Source organism: Molossus molossus, unplaced genomic scaffold (genome assembly GCF_014108415.1).
Source record: "Molossus molossus isolate mMolMol1 unplaced genomic scaffold, mMolMol1.p scaffold_m16_p_9, whole genome shotgun sequence".
NCBI classification, from domain to species: domain Eukaryota; kingdom Metazoa; phylum Chordata; class Mammalia; order Chiroptera; family Molossidae; genus Molossus; species Molossus molossus.
The window spans coordinates 9418410-9433171 of NW_023425403.1; the positions used below are offsets into that span (position 1 = coordinate 9418410).

General features: G+C 48.7%; 1 protein-coding gene across 3 annotated transcripts in view; it reads right to left on the bottom strand.

The window, feature by feature from the left end:
* Positions 1 to 1168: 1168 nt before the first annotated feature.
* The window catches only part of DCTD (dCMP deaminase), a 28539-nt gene continuing 14945 nt past the window's right edge, over positions 1169 to 14762 (bottom strand). The window contains exons 4-7 of one of the 3 annotated variants that reach the window (XR_004958166.1): positions 9017 to 9133; positions 7732 to 7828; positions 6284 to 6532; positions 1169 to 1244 (exon numbers count right to left, since the gene is read on the bottom strand). Coding sequence is in view for 1 of the 3 variants with exons in the window: in XM_036250546.1 (XP_036106439.1) it covers positions 6454 to 6532; positions 7732 to 7828; positions 9017 to 9133 (293 nt within the window). In the remaining 2 variants the exon portion in view is untranslated. Of the gene's footprint in view, positions 1245 to 3424; positions 3539 to 6007; positions 6533 to 7731; positions 7829 to 9016; positions 9134 to 14762 lie in introns of those variants that run through there. The other 2 variants (XR_004958167.1, XM_036250546.1) reach the window with 2 other exon arrangements.

The following is a 14762-nucleotide window of genomic DNA, read 5'->3' on the forward strand; positions in this document are numbered from 1 at the left end:
ACCAGGGCCGGGGACAAACTGCAACCGAGGTACGCGCCCTTAGCGGGAACCGAACCTGGGTCTCTCAGGACCGCAGCCCGACGCTCTAACCGCTGAGCCAAACCGGCCAGGGCTTACCTCTGTACTTATTACGTGAGAAAAACACACTGTATGTTTCAGCCACCGAGAGTCGGCTGTCTGTTACAGCTGCCCGGATGGCTGTAGCCTGCTTATTCGGGAAAACCTGGGGGAAGGCAGGAGAATAAATACAGAAGGCTGCGTGCCATGCTCCTCTGTGCAAAGAAAGCAATTCCGTAACAAAATGCCCATTTCAAACGAGGACCAAATGGCATTTTTAATAATACCAAGATACAATTTTCATTAGCAAAAGTTAAAATAGAGAACCGCTGCAACAGTTTGCATTCTATAGTGATTTAAGACCTGAAAGGGTCAAGACATCCTCTCATCAGATGGTTTTCAGTGGAAACACCACCTCTGGGTGTCCTGCCAAGAGCGTATTATTGCCAAAGTCCTAATTCAAAACCACGTATAAGAATGCTTTCACTGAAACACATAAGTTAAAAATAAGACATTTAAATAGTAATCTTCCTTCTCTTTAAAAGATAAATGTGCCCATTAACCCTGGTGCTCACAGGAAGATCTCTTTCTCTTACATTCTATCTGACCATAATTATTTTTTTTTTAGCCATTCACAAGGAAATCGACATGGAAAAAAATAACTCCGGGAGTTGGCTCCTGATCAGCTACTTCACTGATCTTACATTCTATCTGACCATAATTATTTTTTTTTTAGCCATTCACAAGGAAATCGACATGGAAAAAAATAACTCCGGGAGTTGGCTCCTGATCAGCTACTTCACTGAATTAAAGTGCAATCAGGTTTATAACTTTTAAATAGGAACATGATTGAACACCTCTGCATGAGATACTGTGCAAACAGGTGGGTGGGTGGGATAGGGCGGGTGGGTACAAAGATACTCAAGACACACACACGCTCTGGTTTATTATCTTGTCAGAGCAGGAAGAGATCAATGAGAAAAGTTCAATGAAATGTCTCAATAATAGTTCTAGACAGTAGAAGAGATGTCACCAAACAGTGAGTGATTTATTGCCAAAAAGACTGTTGCTGACGGGGGCTGCTGAAGGATTTCAGAGAGAAAAAGATCACCTTGAATGGAGGACAGCCTGGGGGAATCTTCAGAGACAGCAGGATCCCAGCTCAACCTTGAAAGATGCACGGAAACCTGTGGGCGGGCAAGAGAAGCGTTTTGATGGTCTCTTAGATGGGCTGTTTTTGTTTGGGGTTTTTTTTTCAAGGTGCGAAATCCTCTGAGATGTTGGATAACTGGTGTAGGGAGGGAGGCAGGGCCCAGGGGGGTCAGAGAACATTGGACATTCAAAAGAAATGGCAACCACAGGGTGGAGATGATCCAAGAGTCCGCCAACAGGCGAACAGATGAACAAAAGGCAGCCTAGAGTGGAATACTAGTCAGCCTTCAAAAAGGAAGAGATTTTGACAATATGGATGCATTCTACAGTAGGGATGAACCGTGAGGACGTGATGCTAGGTGAAATAAGCCAATCACAGGAAGCAAGTTCTGTGTGGGTCCACTCCCAGAAGGTACCGAGCCGTCAAATTCCCACAGAGATGCAGAGTGGTGCTGGCCAGGGGCTGAGGGGAGAAGGGGTGAAGAGCTAGTGTCTAAGGGACACAGTTGCAGTTTTGTAAGATGAAAAGAGTTCTGGGGATGGATGGTGATGATGGTTGAACCACGTGAATGTACTTACCACCGAGCTGTGCACTTAAAAGCGGTTAGAATTAAGATGGTACGTTATGTTATGTGTACTTCACCACATTATAAATGTATATATTTAAAAACAAAGAGAGAATGGCAGCAGGAAAGCGAAGATACAGGCTGGGGTTCAGGAGGGAGCACCGCGCTCGAGAAGAGTCGGTAGCCTAACCTTTGTCAGGCTAGGCCTGGGAGACCATGGGCTCCAGCTAGTGAGTCCACTACCGGACGGTAAGCAGGTGGTATACGCCACTTCTTTCTTTGGAAATGCTGAACTTGTTTTAGTTGAATGAAGACTTTTAAACTCTTTGAAAAATCTCTGACCTTGGAAATTATTGCAGCTGGGGACCTGTAGACACTGACTCCTGGTTACACTCAGGTGTGAGCGCAGACGACTCAGCCCCAGAGAAAATACCATGCAGGCCGTGCTGCGTGGCCCAGGCAGGTGGAGACCACTGGCAGAGGAAGGGGTGCTTCTGACTCGCCAGCTCTAGATCAGGGCTCCCACGACCCCCTTCTCGGACTTTCAGACGCCAGTGGAAAATTCCGGTAGTTACCCCTACTGTTGACCTGATCCCATGGCTGGAGCAGCTCACAGAATGGACAGGAACATTTTACTCACCAGATGACCAATTACCAGTCAGCGGAAACAACTCAGGAACTTCCAGGAGTGTCACCAACCTCAAGTTCTCTAGACTCTGTCCTTTGCATTTCTATGGAGACTTCATTACATAAACCTGATGGATCGAATCATTGGTCACTGGCTGTCGAGTCCAACTCTCGGCCCCCTTTCTCCCCAGGGAGCTAGAGTGGGCGTGGAAGTTCCAATCTTCTAATCACGTGGCTGGTTCTCCCGGCAACCAGCCCCCACCCTTAGGTGGGATCCCAAAGACACCTCATTAAGCTGACAAGAAACACCTTTACTGCTCTCATCACTGGGGATCTTCCAGAAATGGCAACAAAGACCAAATATATACTTATTACAAATCACAGTATCAAAGGCTTCATCTAACGGACAGTTCTAGTATCTAACCATGTCCGTCTACTCCGACTGGCGTAGGAGCCACAGGACGGCCCGAGGCCCGGCAGGCGCTCAGGAACCGTTTGGAGATGGACAGACTGATGATGAAATGGCTCTAGACCCCTCCAACAGTTCTGAAAAGCAGGCTACCTCTAGGTCTTTTCAGAAGAATTCCTGGGCACCCTCATTTAGTCTAAATGTGATAAGCCTCTTCTTCTAAGTATGATTCTGGACCCCAGAAGCCTTGGGCCCAGAGTTACCTTGCCTGCCTCCGCAGATGTGGTCTGTAACTCTCGTCACCGTGCCACCACGGGTCCCTGACAGCAGGTAGGTCTGCAGTCTTGGCCTGTCCAGAACTTGAGGCCGGTCTCCTGGCTGATGACTTCCTGAACCTACCATTTTTAGTGGCCTTACTTCAAAACACAAAAACAAGTACACTGTAACCGTTCAGACTTCTCGCGCCACAGTAAGAAAACGACCTCCCCTTCAACAGTCGATTCTTCAGGCTGACTATCTTACATCCGCAGGTAGGTCTGGACAGCAGATAGAAACTTATGCCTGGCACACAGGAAATTCATCATTGGCCACAGGAGCCGAAATGCTTACTCAAACTCTTCTTGACTTTTCCTTTTACGCTTGTTCCCTCTGAAAGTTGGGAAAGACGGCGAAGGTGTTAGATCCGGGCTGTGGCTGCGTCGTCGGGCTCCGTCAGGCTAACGGCAGACTTGTAGAAAACAACAGAAGAGCAAAGCGTAGACTGTCAGGGAAATGGAGTCCCTAACATTTCACTCACCACGTCTGCCTTTTAAACGTAGTTCTACCAACAGGTCAGAGAGAGATGGCTTTCCTATTGCCGTCCCTTAGCCACCACAGGCCTCGCAGACGCTGTCCCCTGCACCACGACTGTGGCGCTGCCTGCCCCGTGGAAGACGGCTCCAACCCCTCCTCCTGGGCTCGGCCCAAAGACGACAGTTCAGAGCAAACCTCCAGTGATCGGACGCCGAGCACTGCACAAGTCTCTGCACAGAGATGCCGCCACTCCTCCGGACGACAGAAACTGGGACGTCATCACTTACACTCGAGTCACCGGGAACCCAGGTCGGCAACCCGGTCTGTACGCCGAAGCCTCAGGCCCGCACGAGAGCATCTCGGCGGCACCAACCACCCAACCGCAGATCTACTTCCTTCCCAGCAAACATCCTTCCCGGTCACCTCCTCCCAAAAGGAAAAAAAATGTTTTCACTAAAAATGTAACAAAATGGGACAAAAATATAAGTATCAAAGTTAAATAAATTAGACACACGGCCAGCTTATTAGCCCCTGGACATATTTACAAATGTGACATAAAAATCACACACACCTGCCCTGGCCGGTTTGGGTCAGCGGTTAGAGCATTGGCCTGAGGTCCAGAAACCCGGGTTCGGTTCCCGCTGAGGGCGCGTCCTCGGTTGCAGTTTGTCCCCGGCCCTGGTTGGGTCGTGTGGGTGGCAGCCACTCGATGTGTCCCTTTCACGTCGATGTTTCTCTCTCTCTCTCCCCCTCCTACTCTGTCTGAACAAAATATGGAAAAGTGTCCTCGGGTGAGGATTAAAAAGAAAGGTCCAGAGAAAAATCACGCTCACCTTTCTGACAGACAGGGCTCACAACTCAGAATTTGCGACAACATAAAAATCTAATATATTTCCTATCTTGAAGTATCTTTATTGATTTTTTTTTCTTTTTTAAAATGTTTTCATTGATTTTAGAGAGAAGAAAAGGAGAGGAAGAGAAACATCTGAGAGAGAAACACTGGCTGCCTCCCATGCACCCCCTACTAGGGATCGAGCCCCAAACCCGGGGAATATGCCCTGACCAGGAACGGAACTGGTGACCCCCTTGGAGCATGGGTGCCGCACAACCAAGCCACACCAGCCAGGCTGATTTCTCTTCCTACAAACCTTTTGTGTTATGCGTGTTGGAGCAAACAGAGGGCCAGGGCTGTGCAGGACATAGAGAGAAAACGTCTGAGGAGACAGGAGAGATTTAGGAAGAGAATACGCTGAGATCAGCAGGGGCCAGAACTGAAGGCGAGTATTAGGGGTGGGAGGAGGCCCGGGACCCACAGATGGCCCTGGGGACCTACTCATGGCTGCACGGAGCTGAGGAGCAGGCGTGCAGGAGGGAGAAGGGAGGAGCATCTCCTAACATCTCCCGTCGGGTCCGTGAAGCAGAGCCACTGTCAGCCCTGGGGACAGCACAGCGCCGGTGGCTCAGACTGTTCTCTGAGCACTAAAACATACGCAATGTGCTTCGCAGACTACACAGAAATGACAGAAACGGAGAATCAAGCACATAATTACAAGATAAAAATGAACATACTTCGCCAGGGTAGGTTTTAATAAGATTTTAATAATATTGGTAAGGAGCCAAATTACAAAATGCCCCAGAATATGGAGTACAAAACCTCAGAGACAAAATACAATCTCATAAAAATATAAGTGCTTAGAAATAGCAACAATCTGCAAGATAAAGGAACCACTTTCTCAAAAAGGTACTGAGGATGTTTAATAAAAACTAAGAGGGGCCCTGGCCGGTTCGGCTCAGCGGTCAGAGCGTCAGGCCTCGGACCAATGAGTCATGGGTTCATTCCGGTCAAGGGCACGTGCCTCGGTTGCGGTTCATCCCTGGCCCTGGCTGGGGTCAAGCAGGAGGCAGCCAGTCGATGTCTCTCTTGCATAGATGTTTCTCTCTCTCAAAAATGGAAAAAATATCCTTGGGTGGGCTTAACGACAGGTGTGCAGCCACAGTCTTCCCGGCCACAGGGCAGGAAGGGGTGACTGCGCCCACGGAGGGCAGCCTGGCACCAGGGGCACATGTGGTCCCGCCACCTGATCTGGCACGAACCGCCTTGGGGCGGCCGAACTTCCTCTATCTCACTGACAGGACAAACGTCAATTTGCTCCGAGGTTGTGACCAGCAGGGCGTGGTCTTGGGGGCGACAGGATGAGCTGTCAGCTCGGGGAACAACTATGTAATGTGTGACCAACAAACCAAAAATGAGACAAAAATAAAAGGTGCCACCACCCTGTGGGTAGCAAGGCAGCAAAAGCAGAGAGTGTCGAGTTCAGTTACTCCCATCCACTGGCGGGCTGGGCGTGCCAACCTCTCTAGGATTTTTGGGTGGGTGGGTGGGTGGGGTTTCCCTCAAGTCTCTACAGCAAATACTTTAATACCACTGCCATGTGGGTCCTCTTCCCCCCACCCCAAGGGCATTCATGTTATGCTTCATTTGGGCCAGATGTTCTAATCAATGTGTTGGCTCATCCCACTAGGAACACGACGATTATTTATTCGTCCTTCCTGCGCAGGTGGCTGTGTGGATGGCAGAGCGCGGACGCTCGTCTGCAGAGCCGCCAGCAGCACCCTGGCACACAAAGGGAAGGCACCCCACTCCAGCCCCTAGCGCCAGGCCATCCACAGGCTCCTTTACCTTAAACCCTAAATCAATAGCTTAATCAGATGCAGAGGCCATGTGACAGGAGAGTCAGGGAGAAGCGAGGCTTTCGGTTCTGTGGATTGTCTACTTCTGCCGCACTGGCTACTGAACAGTCGAAGGGCATCAGCAGCTCCTCAGAGGAGGGTGAGCGCCGGAGCCGGAACTCACTGAGGCTTCTGACTGGACCTGCTGTTGATCGAGTCAAAGTCAATGACAATCTTGCTGCACTTGGGTGTGAATTTCCTAAATGGAAGAAACAAAATATGTAACGATATTACCCAGTGAGGACTGGAAGCAGTCTGCTTACTTTGGCTTAACCTACATTGTCCATGGCGAGAAAAAATTTTCCAGGGACTCACTTTACCCTACAGGAGCCAATATAAGGACCAATGACAGCACGTCCTACGGAGAGAGACGTGGCCCACAAAGGACTAAGCCCACAGCAGGTGCTGGTGGCTGGGCTGCAGGCTCCTCGGCTAGCTGGGTGCAGTCAGCTGCATGATGGGCCACCCGATGACTGCGTTACCCCCAGACTCAACCTATCTTCTAGGAAATTTCTAAAGCCAACGTGAAATCACTCTAAAGCAAAAAAGAGAAACTTTTCTTTTTTGTGTGGCAAAAGAGCAACTAGGTTTGGTGAGGAGTCATTTTTAAACTCACGTCCTGAAAGATGTAGAAGTAAAAACACACCCACTATATTTATTTCACTCATTAATGCATCTTCTATAATAGTTAATAAAAAAATATTGCGGGAACTACACATATTCTTTTAAAAATCAGTAAGTGTCCAATTATTATTAAGTAAATAACTTGGATTTCGCGTCTCACCAGGCACAACAAACTCATGGCCTACACCCCATGTTCCTAATGGTGAATGCCAGGGGCCGGGCATGTCGCCAGGTGTTACCAACCCCACTCTGACCACAAGCACCATAAAGCAACTACTTTGAAAGCTTTCAGTCTCAGAAGAAGTTTCTACCCTGAATCGAAGGTGTCCTCCCAATCTTTACCTAGCTAAGATGGTCACACAAATCTAAATGACTTCAAATAACTGACCATGTTGCTGTCAAAAGAATTCCAGGTGTTTCAAACCGGGCAGGTTACTATCATCCTAGATTTATTATGCCAGAGTTGTCACACTTGCAAAATTTACAAAGGTTTAATGTTCCTGTTATAAAACTTGTGAATTTTTAAAAATTTCTTGCTACTAAAGTAATTGGCCCAAGCCATGGAAAGCTACTAATATTTAAGTACGAGCATTAGACAGTCTTCTAATACTTCTTCACCGCTCTTAAAGATTTACCCCTAAAATAATCCGTAGACTCGTAGCCCATCGCATTGAGAAAGATGCTTTCAGAGTGGACGAAGTCAGGCATCACAGCCCGAAATCGCCTGTTTCTCCATCGGGCCTTCACACACTTCCCTCCGTTCTTCTGCCTTACCTGAAGGTGACTCCAGCCATATTAAACATGAGCCGTGCAGCGATGGTCTCCTCGCTATCATGGTATTTATCAGACATGAATATAACTTCTTTGATACCTTAAAAGGAACAAGCAGGAAGCCCCGTTAGTACAAGCAGAGACGCCGCCGGGGACGGGCAGCGGAGCCCGGTGTCTGCGGGAACCACCCTTTCCGACGCCCTTGCTCACAACGTCCATGACCGCGACCTGCAGCGGCGGCTCCAAGGCGGCCGCGGTGACATTACGTTTAATCTGCCCCCTGGTCTTCGCGGATTTTTTTTAACAAATGCAAAGTGAAAACATGTCAGGGAGTCAAGCCTTGATCTGACGAACACACTTCCTCACCGAGGGCAATCAAATATTCTTTCTTCACGAGGCAACTGTTTCCCGGAGGGGCGAACAGCGGGGCGGAGCGTGCCAACAAAACCGGGGCACCAGCGGGCTTCCCAGGCCGGCTCGAGCAGTGCCAGCACAGCAGATCCCTTTCCTCTCCCGTCTTACCAGGCGGCACTGACGGAGGGACAGGGCCCTGGAGGGCACAGGCTGCTCCGCCCACGACCGCGCTGCCTCTGCGCGAGTCCCGAAGGACCCCGCAGCACGCGCGGGGCAGCCACCGGCGCCGTCGTGGAGACTGCGGTTCCGACACCGGCAGACCTCCCCTCTCGGAGATCCCGGGGTCCCCACAGCGCACATCTGGCCCATATGATAAGTCTTCAAATCTCATGCCGAGAGTTTTATGAGATACAGTGTAGCTGAGTCTTAGATGTGACAATTTGAGAAAGGTGAAATATTCAGAATATAGTGGTGTAGATTTACAGTAAGAAAAACTTGAAGTCTGATGACATTTATATGCAAAGAGATGTTTAGGTCCTCAAATATCTACCATACATTAGACACAAATTAAAATTTCATATACAGACTCCCAGCTGACCTTGCTGCCGACAGAAATTCATCTCTCGCCCTCTCCCCTAATCTATGCGCAATATGTCAGGGAACAGAAAACCGGCAGTAATTGTATGCAAGCCCGTGTTGTTTCCTGGCAGCTCGCAGTTTAAGAAGTTGCAAACTAAATTAAAAACATGCTAAGAATCACAGAGGATGCAATTAGTCTCAGAATACCTGGCACCATTCAAAAAACAAAACACAGGAAGCATCTTGCGAAGTTGATAGTGCAATTAATTCAGATCTAAACAATAGTGATTTAAGACCGACCACCGCTGCGGCGAGCGGCCGCGGTGCGAACGTGACAATGGAACGCCGCCCCCACCTGCCTGGATGATGAGCTTAGCACATTCATTACACGGGAACAGGGCCACGTAGATGCTGCAGCCTTTCACGTCGGCCGAGTTCTTGTTCATGATGGCATTCAGCTCGGCGTGGCACACTGGGGGTGGGAATGAGAGAAAAGAAACACTAAGATTGTGGCGCAGGAAGGGCTCACTAATAGCATGGAAGCATTTCATTCCGACCTCTGAAAGAACATATAATAGACTCAATTAAAAAAAAAGCTAATGAGAAACTGAAAGTACTGAGAATACCAAATGGGCCATGTGGTCTGACAGGCTGGCGATTAGCAAGCCTTCCCCACAGCGGCTGCCTGGGTCTGTGAGCACCTAGAGCAGCTGGGGGTGGGGGCAAGGTCAAGTACCTTCACCCCAAGTGCAGCCACAGCTCGCCACTCAAGACCCTGGGGTGCGGACTGTCCACATACACGGTTGATTTGGGTACTGATCAGCACACACAGGGATGTTCGCCGTGGCCATTGAGAGGACAGGGAACACTTCTACGAGCAAGAGAATCCAGAAGTAAATCTGCGCGTTTCCGTCCCGAGGGAACCGCTTCACCTCTTGGTTGTCAGCCCACCTACACACAAGAAACACGCCAGTGGGTACCCAGTGGTTCGTCTTTCACAAGAGAAACGTTCATCCACTAATGGCAATGAAGAGCCAAGTCCTTGCTACACGGGCTCATTCCACCCAAGATCCCTAAACGGTGATCCACGGTCATTCCCGGACTCGCCTGAATTCGAGGATGAAGGGAGCACCCTCCCCTCCCCCGCATCTGTCAGAGCCCACCCATCTGCCCAGGCCATTTGGCTGGGGGTTTGCACCACCTAATCTGCTTTGTGAGGTCGCCGTATGCTATCTTAATTGCTGTATCACTGTCTGGGTGCATTATCCAAAGCCGTATTCTATCTCCTGCGGCGGTGATCCACAAATTGTCTGCACACTGAATCCTCAGACAGCTTCCCATACAGGTGTCTGTGTCCCACACCTGCAGTCAGACACGCTCTGGGGTGTGGCCTGGGCTCTGAGTCGTCCAGCGGTTCCCCCACGTGATCCCCACGTGCAGAGGTGTGTAGGAAACACTGCCTCACAGAACCTCTGGTATCCCCACGGTGACGTAACACGCGCTACGCATATCAGTGCTAGAATCAATGTTTCCTGAACAAATTAACGACTATGGCCATGGTCCAAATCACACAAATCTCCTAGAATTATAAACAGGGGGCCTCCAAGCGTCTCCCTCACCCTCTCCCACCCATCAACCAGCCTCCTACACGTAACACCTGCCTCCAGGAGTGCTGAGGCCTAACGTCAGCTCCCACACATGTGGGCTGTGACGCCCTCACTCGGTCAGTGAGTCTTTTCAGTGCCTGCTCTGGCTCAGCCAGCGAGGCCCCGGCTCCCCCCTCCACCCCCCAGGCCTCCTCGTCTCGCAGGGTGTCCACTGTCCAGCTGTGCCTGTGTCCGGCAGCTGCTCTGCGGTGCACGGGCCGAAAGCTGGCCCAGAGCACCCCCCCCTCCCGGAAATGCTGGGGGTGCTCGTTTCAGTCTATGAAGAACAATTCAGGTCCCAGTCGTGTGTGGGAATGAGTAGTCTCTGGCATTGTAAGAAAATCCAAAGACAAAAAAAAAAAAAGCTGTGCTTAATCAGATCAAGCCCATTAGAGAACAGTCCCTGCAGGCCGGGGGGCCTGAGCCAGCTCCCTGAGCTGCACTGGTGCACACACCCCAAGGAGGGTGAGGACAGGGAAGAGGAGAGAAGGGTCTCATGCCTAGTGGCCAGAGGGCGCCGGCCTGCCCAAGTCTCCTTACACCATTTCCTTCTCTGGTGACCAAGATGTTCCCAAGCGGGATTAACACTGCTCTGTGTTAAAAACAATTAGATGTAATTATTCTTCTATTTCCCCCTTGAGGGAAGAGACTGGCCTTCGAGGTTCGCTGTAACTCCCCCAGAGTCCAATGCGATGCCATGAACATAATGGGCGTTAAATATTTATTGAATGAATAAAGGAGGAAGTGCAGTTTCCAATTATTGATGGCAATGTTGGGAAACAGAGAAAGTCCTCTTAAATCCAAATGTCGAAATATGTTTTCTCTATCAAATATTTTTTGCAGGTGATGGTATTAATATTCAGAACTACACAGTTTCTGAATCTGGTGGAAAACCTAGTACACCGTCCTCTTTTGAATCCCTAAAAATTATCACATGGATGGCAACGATCTTCCTCCAATTCACCGGAGGCATTTTGGGGCAAAATGTAACATTGCATGTCTGGATTCATTAAGAAAATTACCATATGAAACAGATTCTCTTGGGCAGCATCCAACATCCCCAGATAAAGGATGGTTTATAGAAATGACACACGGGACCATAAACAGACTTCCTTTCTCTTACCTACAAAATCATAAGATGAACAATATAAAGCTTCTTGTTAAAAACATGAGGTCTGCCTGGCGACAATAGCTGAGCATCGGGAACACGTGAGACTCTGCAAAAGGAACAGTTCACAATCCACAACCCCACATATTCAAGCCAGACGATGAAAAAACCGAAACCTGAGCACAGTGCGCCATGTGCTCTGTGACTTCAGACATGACACACCCAGTCCACCTCCCCCAGCCCCCTTGCCCACCAAACCCTGCCTGATCAGCATGGCTCCCCGGCCTGCACCTGCGGGTGGGGGAGAAACCCCAACCCAGGGCAGCACCCGGCTCCAGCCTGGCCCCACCCACCTCGGAAGGCCCCACTGCTGTCTGTCCAGGTCCTGAAGTCCGAGAGGCCTGGCTCTGGCCGCCCAGGTCCACCATCCCGCAGCCTCTGTGCTCTGACCCTCGGCTTCCCCTCCAAACTGCCCTGCGCTTCTCTTCAGGATGATCACCGGGAGCCGTGACTCCGGCAGGAAACAGGACAGAATGACTTGACGACTGTCCATTCGATTTGTTAATGTAGGTCAATCGGAGGAGTTTGGAATCATTTACCTGGACCAGGCATCTAAACTGATGGAGTGACAGGTAAACTGTCTGACTGGCCTCAGGCCACAAAGAGCACTAGGCGGGGAGCATCTCCCCCACCCCTGCATCCTCCATCTGCACCAGCACACAGCCTCAGCCGCAGGGCATGACCCTTGACAAGGGGTCTGTGTGCTCTTTCGGTTTGTAGGAATAACGCTAGCTCTCAGAAAGTGCATTTCCACTAACCAAATAAAAGCAATTTTAAAAAGACCAAGTAATTGAATTTTTAGCTTTTTTATAATATGCCCAGTTTCCTCCCTCTGTCTTCCTGAACAGCTGATCTCCCAGACAGGCTCCGGACCACAAAACATGAGTCTCCTCTCCCGTGGCCAAGGGCAAGTCTCTTGACTTTGCACATAAAACCTCTGGTTGTCTCTAAAACAACACTTTTCAAACTGCAGGTCATGAAATCGGTTTAGTGAGTTATAAACAGCAGTTTTTGTCCTTTTTAATGAAAAGAGAAGGGCTGAGATTAGAATGCACCCACATAGCAAGGTTAGGTACTGATCCTAAAAACTGTTGTGTGTGTTTCAGAAAAACGACGTCTGCTGAGTCGCCGTGTAAGAAGTCTCAGAAACACTACTCTATGGGAACTCGCTGACCTCTATAATATGCAAGTAACGTTTACAACCAACCACTTTCTTTAAATGGCCCTAATTTGTAGTGTCTGCCCATCTGTGGTGTGAACACTGCCACACAGCCAATTCCAAGCTCACAACACGACACAGAACTGGGAAGAGGTGCGCACACCTGCTGTGGTGAGCTGTCTGGCACACCGGTCAATGGCCTTATCTTGACCTAAACCCAAAGTCTCTCTGGCTGCGATCTGATTCGCCTGCTCCCTGGCCCTCCTCGGTCGGTCACTACTCTCCACTCTAAACCCTCTCAGGAGGACCAGAGCTTGGGGGTCTCCTATTTTCAATGGGTTCTTTCTCTCACCTTTCTGGGCATGTCCCAAGGTTCAGTCTTGATCTTCAATTCATCCTTTCCTAGATTCTCAGATAGCAGATCTAATTATAAAATCCTAAAATCTACATTTCTAACCCAAAAGTCCCATCCTTTCCTCGGGCTTTTTTCGTTGGGTGGCCTGAGTTTTCTCCGTAACGTTTCTTACAACACACATTCCACAGATATCTGGCAGCAAAAAGTTAAAGAATACATGTATCTTTTTCTAGTGCTAGCATTCTGACTGTGTTGCCTTGGAATATATTTTGCACAAATACATGTGTGTAAAAACCAACCACGGAGAATGGTGTCACAGTGATCCTGAGATGAGCATAGTTCTTATATTCGTCGTAGGAATAAGGACCCAGGATTCCAAAGACAGAGTGTCTGGGAAGTAATTCATAAGATAGCTAGGTTGTAAAAAAATGACCAATTTTCCAACTATTTACCTGGAATTACTCATCGATGGCTAAGCAATAAGCAAAAGGACTCTCTGAATACTACAAGTATATTTGCTAAGCACCAAGACTAACAAAACCCTTTGTTTATTCTCAGCATTGCTGAAAAGGAAAAGAATCAAATGCTGAAAATACTGGGTTAACACTTAGGAAGTTCCTCACTGCCAGGAGGCCTCTGTCTCGGGTAATCGTGAGACAATGCATGTGCCTCGGTCTTCCCCCCCTTTTCTGTTACTAACTGTCAGGACTCAGAACTGCATTAACCTTGGGCCGTGCAGAAGAGATTATATAATTAGAAAACTGTACTTTTCAAATTCCTTCTTACCAGGGCTTGATTAATCCTTACTGTCTGATGTAGGTGGTTCTCTACCAGTTTGACAAATTAACAGGATATATTCCATCCCTGGTTTAGATTTAGATTTAAGAGACTCAACATTTTATAAATTTGACTTTCCTCTCATTTGCTATAAGAGCAATAAAATATCTACAGTGATACCTCAGTTCTCGAACATAATTCGTTCCAGGAGGACGGTCGAGAACCAAATTGTTCGAGAACCGAAGCAATGAAACCCAATAGGAAATAATGGAAACTGGATTAATTCGTTCCAAGCCCCAGAAAATGCCTATTTACTGGCCTAATTTGTATATAATATGTAGAAAAACATAAGTCTCAACAAGAAATAAAAGTGTACAGTCTGTCTAAGGGTTAAATTCAGTGTAAAGCGTGACTCTCTCCACAAAGCGTGACTCTCTCTGCACTCACACTGATGACGCGAGCAAGGCGCGCTGGGCCGAATGAACGCCATTCGGCTCAACTCGGCTCATCTCGGAAGTTCGAGTTCCAAATATTTGTTCGGATTCCGAGACAAAAGTTTCTCGAATCTCCTGGTCGAATACCGATTTGGTCGAAATCCGAGGCGTTCGAGAACCGAGGTATCACTGTATTTTAGACAGCAGTATTTTTAAGGTTACTTTAATAGGTTTGAAAAACAAACAAACAAACAAAGCCTGAACAATGCTAAACAAATGCTAATTACTGCACAAATGATTGAGCAGAAAGCGTGTGACTCTGCCGGCAGCTGACCTTCGGCTCCCCCAGCACCGGGTGGGGACACCGGGTGGGGACACCGGAGCCTGAGGACATCTGGAGTCAGGAAAATAAAGTTTCTATTCCAGGTAAAGAAACTTTCCGGACTGTTTAAAATTCCTAATGTTCAGTGGTGTGGAACTTTAAGAAAATGACTTCTTCGGGCCTGAAGGTTGTTGCCGAGCCGAGCTGGAGAGTGGGAGCCGGAATGGCAGCTTTGCTAGG